The 11,093-nt window shown below is 40.9% G+C and overlaps 1 protein-coding gene across 1 annotated transcript in view; it reads left to right on the forward strand.

Annotated features, from left to right (window-relative positions):
- CTNNAL1 (catenin (cadherin-associated protein), alpha-like 1) overlaps positions 1–11,093 on the forward strand; it is a 54,603-nt gene that overhangs the window by 13,488 nt on the left and 30,022 nt on the right. The window contains exons 4-5 of the mRNA XM_010189919.1: positions 1,287–1,476; positions 9,161–9,348. Coding sequence (XP_010188221.1) covers positions 1,287–1,476; positions 9,161–9,348 — 378 coding nt within the window. The remainder of the gene's footprint in view (positions 1–1,286; positions 1,477–9,160; positions 9,349–11,093) is intronic.

Consider the following 11,093-nt stretch of genomic DNA (forward strand, 5'->3'; position numbering starts at 1 on the left):
GCACTTCTGCCCACCCTTCTTTCTCCAGTCTGAACCTTTTCCCTTTTGCAACCAAAAGTAGTATTGTTGTCACCAAAGGGAGCTGTGCAGTGGACTGCTCTGGGCAACTGATTGTGAGGAAAACTAAGCTAACAAACATCACCTTCTCCATAACTCAGGTTTAACTCATGTCAGATAAATTCATTGCAAAAATGAGAGCAGGACTATCTTTGGCAACAATTACAGCTTTTATTCTGGTTTAGCATGTTCAAAACTACGGAATTTGACTTCTGTCCTGCATGTGACTAGAAAATGATTGTCACACCAAAAATGTAAAGCTCCTATACTGTTTGTAATGCAGTTTATAATTAGTTAATTGTGAGTGGCAGGATTGCATGCTGTTCTCCTGTTTGTTTGCATCGGTTGAGAAGCTACTTCTACATTACCTTTCTTTTTGGGTGGAAGAGGGATCTCTTTGTTTGCTCGTGTTTGCAGATCTTAGTCTCCTGCAGCCTGTGTGATCAGAAGGTGATCTCTGGTCAGCAAGATCCAGAAAGAAGTGTGTAGTGCAATGTGTACAAGGCAGAAGAGCTGATAAGAATGTCCTTGCGAATTGTTTTACTGATAACATGCATCTAAATAGCAAACTTTTTCTAAATTCTAGAAAACACACGTAATTGAGGAAGTTAAAGTTATGAGTACGGTAGATATTTTCATGGGGAGAATGCTGGAATACTTCAGATTATTTCTAAAAGACAAATGGTGGTTCTTGTGTAAAGACTGTGCCACTGCTTGTTCTTAAAGCCTGCCTTGATCAGTTGGATAAAACATTGTTCAGAAAGCCTTATTTCAGTAAAAACAGCCAAAGCTTCCAGATCTTAATTAATAAGTGTGTTTAGTTACCTGACAGCACAAAAACTTCTTAGGATTTCCAATGCTGGCAAGCCCAAAATGGTGTTGATATGTCTACTACTATACTCCTCAGCTTTTACTGTGTCTGTAGTGTGACAGCTAGTTGAGAGACCTAGGGCAGCTTACTTTAGTATTGCAAATGGGAGAAAAAAAATAATCACAAATGAAATGAGGGATGTGAGATAAGCTGAGATCACAGCAGATGAGCAAACTTAATTATACTCCAGATTTTTTTTTCATTCTCAGAGAGGATGAATGATACCTCATGACTCAATGCTATTAGTGAAGTATGGTAAAAAATCCATTACTGAGTTCAGTTTGAAACCTGTCTTTAATACAAAAGTTAAAATGTCCTTTTGCATATAGCTCTAATAATGAACTCTTCTCGTTCACAGATAACTACTCTTATTAATCATAAGGATAAACCAAAGCGTTCTGACAAGACTCTGCAAGCAATTCAGCGGGTGGGCCAAGCAGTTAAACTGGCAGTTGGAAGATTTGTTACAGTAGGTGAAGCTATAGCCAATGAAAATCATGAATTGAAAGAGGAAATGAGTGTTGCTTGCATCGAGGCAAGGAGAGCAGGTATGCAGTTACTCATGAAATTTGTAACCTGTTGTGCTTGTGCCATTTTTGGCAAACTATTTTTAGTGTCAGGAATAATCTAAGCACTTTTATTATTTAATTGCTTGCGCCTCTTCTGCTGGCTTATTCAAGGCCTGATCTGTTACCTTATTTTTTCACTTACTGAAATTGCTGTCATCCCAAGAACAGAGAATGGAATTGTGTATTGGCTCTGATTTTTATAGGGTCTTTTGCCACAAGGAATTACCTGGCTGCTTTTTGCTTTATGATGTTGCTACAGACAGAGCAAAGTGTTGAGAAGACAATTTCAGAGTTTATTGCTCTCAACTTTAAAACAGTGGAGTATTTAAAGTAATTTGACTGTTACGCTATTGAGGTCACTGTGTTCTAAATCTGAATGTCTGAATGAAGGTCAGTGTCAATCCATATCTCATCAGGACTTAGTAAGATGACTCACATCAGTCATCTGATGACTCCCCTCATAAAGTGAAACTCATATTGTACTTGTCTTTTTGCTGGATTCAGCTTTTGTTGCAATCTTGCTCTGTGTATGTATCGAATGTGAAGTATGAATAACTGAGTTGCCTGCTGTCACCCTCCTCTTTCCCCCAGAAGCCTCTGTCCAGGCAAATTAGTGGGTTATATTCTCTGATACTGTAAGTGAATGTTGGGGTCATGCTAAAAACTACTTTCCTAGATATTAAATACTGTTTCTTGCATGATATTTCAGTGGCTCATAGTAAAGACGTAGTCTTAAATCTGCAGTCTTCAAGAAGATCACATCTAGAAGAATGTTAGTTTTATTTAGTGGTGGCAGGTTTTTGTTTTTTCTTTCAAATACATGTGAATCATGGAAAATTCTGCTTGAAGCTTTTCGTGTTTAAGCAGGTAGAAGTACTTACAGGTGTGACAGACTTCCTGCTTACTTAGGCTTCAGAGAGGCAATCTTGAGCTTCCAGATGTAGAGGCAAATGACCCTTCAACATTAATGTCTTGATAACTGCAGAAGTGAGTAGTACTCTACTCCAGGTCATGGGTTACTGAACTTAAAATTGATCTGTTAAGATAAACAGTGAACTTGTGTACAAGTGTTTAGTTTTTATCTTTCAAATGACCTCAGAAGGCTAAGAAACTTGCCTTTTGATGTCCCAGCCAGTGTATTTCTTGCTGAATCACTATGCTGGCCTCAGAATTTGAGGATGTAGTTCGTACCATTTTTGTGATTTAACTAAAAAAAAACCACCTTAGAAATTTGGCATAGTACTCTAAGAAATCCTCTGAAAATCCTTCAACAATGAGTTGCAATGTCTAGTGACACCCTGGTGATGAAGGATTGTTTTTGTGATTTGAAGAACTACTCTAGATAAACTTCAGACTGGAAATTCATTGTTGCTCCAGTAAACTTGGCTGCTAGCAGTAATGTCCTAATTTGAAAACATTCCATTTGTTTTGTGAAGCATGTGTTTTCTCTTCAGAGATTCAAGTAAAATGCTGACAAGCCAAAAGTGCCAAAGTTTATGTCAATAATCTCAGCTGCTGGAAGAGCAGTGTGATCTGGATCTCTGTTTCTTGACTTGACAAGTTATGCTGTGGTGTGGTGGGTTGACCCTGGCTAGAGGCCAGATGGCCACCCAAGTATCACTCCCCCTCCTTAGCTGGACAGGGGAGAGAAAATGTAACAAAAGAATCATGGGTTAAGATAAGGACATGAAGATCACTATAGCAGTTACCATCATGGGCAAAACAGGCTTGACTTAGGGAAATTAATTTATAACCAATCAAAATCAGAGTAGGGTAATGAGAAAATAAAAATCTGAATCTTAAAACACCTTCTCCCCACCCCTCCCTTCATCCTGGGCTCAACTTCTGATTTCTCTACCTCCTCCCCTCCAGCAGTGTAGGGGGATGGGAAATGGGGGTTTCAGTCAGTTCATCACATGTCTGTGTTGCTGCTTCCTCCTGAGAGGGACAACTTGTCACACTCTTCCCGTGTTCCAGCTTGGGGTCCCTCCCAATGGAGACAGTCCTCCACAAACTTCTCGAACATGAGTCCTTTCCATGGGTTGCAGTTCAGAAACTGCTCCAGAATGGGTATCTTCCATGGGGTGCAGACCTTCAGGAATAGACTGCTCCAGTGTGGGTCCCCCACAGGGTCACAAGTCCTGCCAGCAAACCTGCTCCGGAGTGGGCTTCACAGAATCAAAGAATGTTAGGAGATGGAAGGAACCTCAAAAGATCACCCAGTCCAACCCCCCTGCCAGAGCAGGATCACCTAGACCAGGTCACACACAGGCCAGGTGGGTTTTGAATGTCTCTAGAGAAGGAGACTCCACAACCTCTCTGGGCAGCCTGTTCCAGTGCTCTGTCACCCTCACAGTAAAAAAGTTTTTCCTCATGTTCAGATTGAACCTCCTATGCTCCAGCTTGCACCCATTGCCCCTTGTCCTATCATTGGACATCACTGAGAAGAGCCTGGCTCCATCCTCGTGACACTCACCCTTTCCAAATTTATAAACATGAATGAGGTCACCCCTCAGTCTCCTCTTCTCCAAGCTAAAGAGACCCAGCTCCCTCAGCTGCTCCTCTCCCTCAATCATCTTTGTGGCCCTGCGCTTCTGTCTCCACAGGGCCACAGGTCCTGTCAGGAGCTTGCTTCAGCGCGGGCTTCCCACAGGGTCACAGCCTCCTTTGAGCACATCTACCTGCTCCTGCATGTGGTCCTCCATGGGCTGCAGGTGGATGGATATCTACTCCACTGTTGTCCTCCATGGGCTGCAGGGGAAACGCCTGCGTCACCGTGGTCTTCTTGGGCTGCAGGGGAATCTCTGCTCCAGCAATGGGAGCACCTACTCCCCCGCCTTCTTCACTGACCTTGGTGTCTGCAGAGTTGTTTTCCTCACGTATTCTCACTCCTCTCTCTGGCTGCAGTTGTGCACTTTTGGTTATTATTTTCCCTTCTTAAATATGTTATCCCAGTTGTGCTGCCACTATTGCTGATTGGCTTAGGCTTGGCCAGTGGTGGGGTCTGTCTTGGAGCCAGCTGGCATTGACTCCGTCGGACATAGGGAGAGTTTCTAGCAGGTTCTCACAGAAAGCACCCCTGTAGCCCCGCGCTACCAAAACCTTGCTACGCAAACCAAATACACGTGTCCAAGTGCATTTTCTCCCTATCAGTGTATGCAGGAGGAGCTCAGAATCTAAAAATAGTCTGCAATGTTTTCTTTCACCAAATGGTTACACTTTTTTACATTGTAAGTTTTATTTCCTGTTATGCAATAATATGCCTCAGTCTAGAGGAGTGAAAATACAGACTGTTTACTTTTCTGTCAAGCCTCTCATTTGCCTTGGCATGGGTCAGTTATTTGCTTTTTGAGCTATCAATTTGAGATCTAACTGAAGACTTACATGGGAAATTCAGTGTATCAAACATGTTTGCTGCTGGGTTTTTTTTTTGTGTTCTTTTTTTGTGCCAGTATTATCTCTGTGGTCTGTTAAATGTTGGACGAGGTAAGAGAGTGCTTTGTGCAGTGAAATTCTTGTAGATAACTGTCCTCTGAATTCAGTCTCTGAATGCAGTTGCTCAAGTGCTATTTTGAACAGCTTTGGTGTTCCCAAGCAAGCCAATAAAGTCTCCTTGCCCATTATAGCCAAGAATATTGACTTGTACAGAAGAATCTCATGTTCTGATGGTATGAGCAGCAGAAAACCCTTGCTGTTTAGGACAGAGGATGTTGTAGAGCTGTTCACATTTCTTTTTAGTGGATACATTGGGCAGTGCCCCAGAAAATATAGAGACACTTGGTTAGGCGTAGAAGATAAACTTCAACACTAAAGGGTTTAGGACTTTAAGTATCTCAGTTGCTACGAAAAGCAGGGAGTCTTTAAATCAATTGCATATCCTGCGGAGGCTTTGAAGGATGACAGATGTTGTATCTGTGAAGGATCTAATCAGTGATCTGAAGTGTTTCAGACTTGTTATGACTATTTCCTTGTAATAAACCTTGTAATTTGATTGACTCAAAATAGAATCATAAAACACCGCAGAGGGTCATGTAGCAGATTTTGCCTAACATTAGTCTTGCACTGTGTCAGTGTTTACAGTGACAGTATAGTAGTGGAATGTAACTCAAAGCAACACATTTTTAGATGCCCATCTGTGATACTTTTTCCCTCTCAAACTGGGAAAGACTGGTTAATTTAAAAAAGAAAACACATGTCAAGAATGAGTTAGTGTCATAACATTTTCAACGTTCTCTGCCAGATGACTGCGTAGCCCTAAAAGAAGACATGGAGTAAAATGGAAGCAATAAATAGTGCTTACCTATTTTTGCTGTGTTTTTTTAGTGCAGAGAAGCACTGAGTTAACAGGGTTGAAACCTAACACTTGATAATGGATAAATAGTATCACAGAACAACTTAAGCCAGAAGAGACTAACTCCAAGAATGGAGACTGCAAGTTCTTGTACACCTCTTACAGTATTTGACCACCTTTACAGTGGCAAAAGTATTTTCTTATATCTTGTGCATTGTTTTTTGTCCTGTCAGCGTGCACCTCTGGGTTCAGTCTTTCTGTGTCTTCTCTGCCCATTAGGTAGGTAGTTGTAGTTCCGCCACTGGACTTATCTTCTTGAGATAGAATAAATCAGTTTCCTTCAGCCTCTTCACTTGTGTCATGCTCCACTATGTCAATGTTTTTCCTTGTGCTCAGGACCCCCAGACTGGACATGATACTCCAGATGCTGTCTAGGTGCCAATCTGAAGGAAAGAAGCATTTCTGCAGCCTGATGGTTACAGTTCTGTTAACAACCCAGCATTGGCCATCATAGCTGACTCCTGTTCAGTTCTTGTTTCCTGGGACCTCCATGTGTTTCCCCTCAAAGGTTCTCTCTGAGCAGCTGACCCCAGCCTGTACTGCTGTGTGGTGTTATCCTGGCCCAGATGCAGGACTTGGTATTATTGCCTTTGTTGGACTTCTCAAACTCCCTGTCAGATCATCTATCTGGCCTGTCCCTCCGTCTAGCAGCTCTGTCTTCCAGCAGATCAGACACTCTCCCAGTTTCGTATTGTTCACACACTTGCTGAACATGCTGGTCCATCATCTAGGGAACAGTTTTGGTGCCTTAAATCAGTCCCTGAGGGACGCCACTGGTAACTGACCACCCGTTCAACTCTGTGCCACTGATCACCATCCCTGAGCCCAACAGTCACAACCATTTTCTACCCACCTTGTTCACTTATCCAGTCCATATCTTATGATTTAGTTATTAGAACATTACGGGAGATCATGTTGGACGCCTTGCTGAAGTTGAGATACGCAGCATCCATTATGCCCTTCTAGAGATGGTGGCATCTCGTCATAGATGGCATTCAGGTTGATAATTCTGTTCACCCTTGCTGGCTCTTCCCAGTTGCCTTTTTCTGCTTTGTGTGGTAATGGTTTCCAGGATGATTTTAATAATATTTCTGGAGACTGACATGAAGCAGACTACTCCATAATTACCTGAATTTTTCTTCTTACCTTTCTTGAAGATGATGACACGTACCGTTCCCTCATTAGAAATCTGTCCCAATTGTCTCAGTGTTTCAGAAATGGTAGTAGAATCAGTGACACTGAACTGCTCATTTGACACTCTTAGATGTGTCCCATGGACTTGTGTATGCTCAGCTGGTTTAAATAGTCCCAAACTCAGTCTCCTTACCCTACCAGGTCTTGTTCCTCATGGCTTACTTGCAGGGCACTATTCCTGTTCCTGTAGTAGCAGATCTGTAGGTAGAGAAGGAAATCTTTGTTCTGTTGTCAGAAGTCCTGGGTTTCTAGGCCTGTCTGGAGCTTTTGACATGCAGATGTTGCAACTCCTTCTATACTGTCTGATTACTCTTTGTATGATTAGATGCATCAACTATGACTTGAGAATTCATGAGATTGAAATGGGATAATTATGTGTGTCCTTCCTTGGTTACCAAAAGCATTTTGCATCTATTTTGATTGTTCTCTATGTCTTTTTGGTGTTTTATGTTGTCACATGTATTTAGAGGTCAAATGATGAGATTGGGGTTAATCTGCTGACAAAGTTGAACAGTTCCACCTAAAGATTGGCCTGAACTGATATGAATTTGACTGAAGAAGGTAATGGCCAATCTGTTTTGCAGTTAAATTATCTCCTCGCCTGACTGGAGGCTTGTCCTATGACTTTACTGCCCTCAGTGTTTGGATAATTGCTGTACTTTTATAATTCTTCTTGCTTCATTTTCAGGGCCTTCAGCTATGGAACTTAGCATTTCAGATTGTACTCTGTTTATCGTATTTGCATGCTTATAATAGGGAGACCCTCTGGTTATTTGTACTATTGCTCTTATGACCTGGCCTGATCCTAGCAAAAGTAGTGGAAGTTCCTTGTCATAATGCAAGACCTATTCAGGCTATTAGGAGCTCAAGGGATTACAGTTGTCAGAGGAAAGAAATCTATACATAAACACTATGAAGTGTGGAGCTCTGTCGTTTAAAGGACCGTCAGGCCTTCCTTGTTCTCTAGTGCTTGTGTGTGGTCTGGAGTAATAAAGCATCTCCACGTTCTTCATGTGAGACCTCTGGTTTTATCAGGCTTTTGATGTGAGTATCTTGTCTGCTTAGGTGAATTACCTTTGTTGAGGTTTTGAAGATGAGTCATAGGGGACTTGATCAAATGTCCTAGATTTTATCTTCAAGGATGATCTGCAGGTTAGTTGTGGGTTGTTGATCATCTTGTCTTGCATGCTAACAAAAAGCGTGTCTTGGAGCTTACCTGAATTCGATCTCCCAGCAGTCTCTCTGTGGTTGTGGAACAGGAAACCACTCTATGCCTTTCATCTATTGCACTGTTCCCTAGGGTACTCCAGAAGATTTAATAGGGGCCCATGATTTTTCTCAGAGAATGAGATCCACTGGCTTCATTGGACTGTAGAATTTTTAAGCACATAAAAAGTAAAAGTGGTCAAATAGTCCCATTTAACTATTATTGTAGGAAATGCTGGTTGAATAAAAGGGTGCTTATGAACTGAAAAATCAGTGCTTCTTTGCCTTTTTTCTCTCTTCAGTCTCTGACAACATGCTGTTTGGTTGTCCTCCTTTTAACATGAAGTGCAGTAGTCTCACTCTAATGCTTCAGTCCTATGAGTTATAAAATTATTGTTTGGAATCCCTTTATTCTTCATGCCCGAAGACTTCTACAGGAATAGGAAATCTGTACATTATGGGAATACTAATAGAAATTTGGAAAGTGGGGGAGAATTTGTAGTTTTTCTTTCCTTGTTGCATCCCACTCCTTCAGTGAGTTGATGCTACAAGTGTCGACATTGATTTGACTTCTGCTATTAAAATTGGAAAAATACCTCCCATGAATGTTTTCTCCCTCCACACTCCCCAGTTCACCCCCTCCACCTCAAATACCTGTAGACTACTATATGAAAATTAGTGCATGTTACAGATGGGAGAATGAGGCAGTACTGAATAATAGTCCAAATTTAAATACGGAGATGGTGCCACCAACAGTCAATAGAAGGAAGTGAAGTGAAATAAAGAATTAATTGTTGGTAGCTCCAAAATTGTTGGCTTATACCTCAAAGGTAAAAGTTAAGAATATTTATTGGCCCAGTATATTTTTTTTTGTAAGTATGAAATCTTAATTATTTATTTTTTTCCCTCTAGGTGAAACAATCGCACAGCTCACAGACGTGGCAAGCTTGGATCATCCAGAATCTGATAGCCACATAACAATCTTTACGGACAAAACGGGTGTTGTAAAAGCTGCAAGGTTGTTGCTTTCTTCTGTCACAAAGGTGCTGGTGTTAGCAGACAAAATTGTTATTAAGCAAATTATAACTTCCAGAAACAAGGTATTTGTAGTTTCTTTATTGTTTTGTTTAACTGATATCTGGTATCAATGCAAAAGACTAGTGCTAAATGAAGTGGTATTTTCATTGTATCTCTAAGGGAAACATAAAGTAAAGAGGTAAAAATGAGTGTCTTCCACATGATCACCTACCAGATATCTGAAAGGGGATAGCTGTGAGTCTGGAGGAATAAAATAATTTTTGGTGACTTTTTACATATTATGTGACGTGTATTGCTCTATTGACTTAGAATGCTGGAGAAGATGCTGTATTACTGGTTATTTAAGTTTGCTGAAAGGTGGAAAGTGTGTCTGTCAGTAAAATGGCCAATAAAAGCTTCTACTTGTGAAGGACAGGTTGTTTATACTGTCAAGATGAAGACAGAGCATTGTGAATGTGTCTAAGGCAAAAAGCTGAGAACAACACTGATAAAAGTCTGTGCCAGCGAAGTGAGACTTGCAGATAAAATTTTTTTTGTGCAATTTAACTTATGTCTTGAAACTTAGCTTGAAACTACTTAGTTGATTTAAATAATGCATGGAGACCCATTTAACCTCAAATGTAATCTGTTTCATGTTCTGAACTGTCTTGACTGTAGGATAGTCTTTCTTTTTTTCTCCCCTGATGTGCTAAAACAAAATTAGAAAAACTTCGTATTTGAAAAATGAGAGCCTGAATAGGGCCTGGGTTTTTCCATTAATTTTCAACTCATAATTCAGAGCAGTGCCCCTCTTTCCTCTTTTGACTCCTTATACCATCTCTCTTCCATTGTCCCAGTTTGCCTTCCAGACATGCTGGTTTCTATTTTGTGGTTTCTAGATCCAAGACACTTGGTTTGAGTCCACGATTCAGAAACTATGGCAATACCTGCTTCAGTCTGGCTTTAGATTTAGCAGCACTCATCTGCTTTTTTAGTGCCCTTTCTTCCCCCAGTGGTTGGTAAAGGTGACCACAGCCTTACCAATATTAATTTACTCAAGTTAGTTGCAGTGTTGGTCTTTTTTTGCACTGGAGACCAGAGTGGTGCATTTAATACCTTTTACTGCCTTTCATTAGCTTTTCTTCTGTCTTTGTCTGCAGCCATGCAGTAATCTGAATTAATTTACCTTTCCAAAAGTGTCTGGTGTTGACACAGGTTTAGGCTGCAGAACAACTGCAACTGCTTGTATCATGGAGGGTTATATCCTTTCAGCAACAGGGCATGGTTTATGATAGCCTTAAATATATATGAAACTATTTTCATATATACAGTGAGATGAATACAGTAAGCATAGGTGCAGAATACAATTTGCAAGGTATTTAAAATGAAGTCTCATTTTCCAGAGTAAGTGTGTTTCACTGATTGCTGTAATCACCCTAGTATTTGTGGTCTTTTGGGTTTTACTGCATTTTCCTTTCTACACGTAGTCTACATGTGTCTGAGAATGTCACCTTCTGTTTATGGTACCAGTAGAGCAATTCACATCCTTAGGACCAAATTAAACAAATGATGGTGTCTTTTACAGGCATATCCTGATATTTATAGAGTACACTCCTGAAAAGTGTGTCAGACACCGGTATAGAGAGCAAAGCAGTTCTTCTTGTAAGAAATACTGTAGTAGAGGGGTGGATGGAGGCAGGGACTTAAGAAGTGCGTACAAATACTCAAACAGTGTAGTATAATAGGGCACAGAGGATGGAAACGCAGGAGCAGGATCATCAGTACTGCCAACTGGAGCAGATGCTGGCTTTTTGGAGTGGGACGCTCT

This window comes from Mesitornis unicolor, unplaced genomic scaffold, assembly GCF_000695765.1.
Source record: "Mesitornis unicolor isolate BGI_N332 unplaced genomic scaffold, ASM69576v1 scaffold4398, whole genome shotgun sequence".
NCBI classification, from domain to species: Eukaryota; Metazoa; Chordata; class Aves; order Mesitornithiformes; family Mesitornithidae; genus Mesitornis; species Mesitornis unicolor.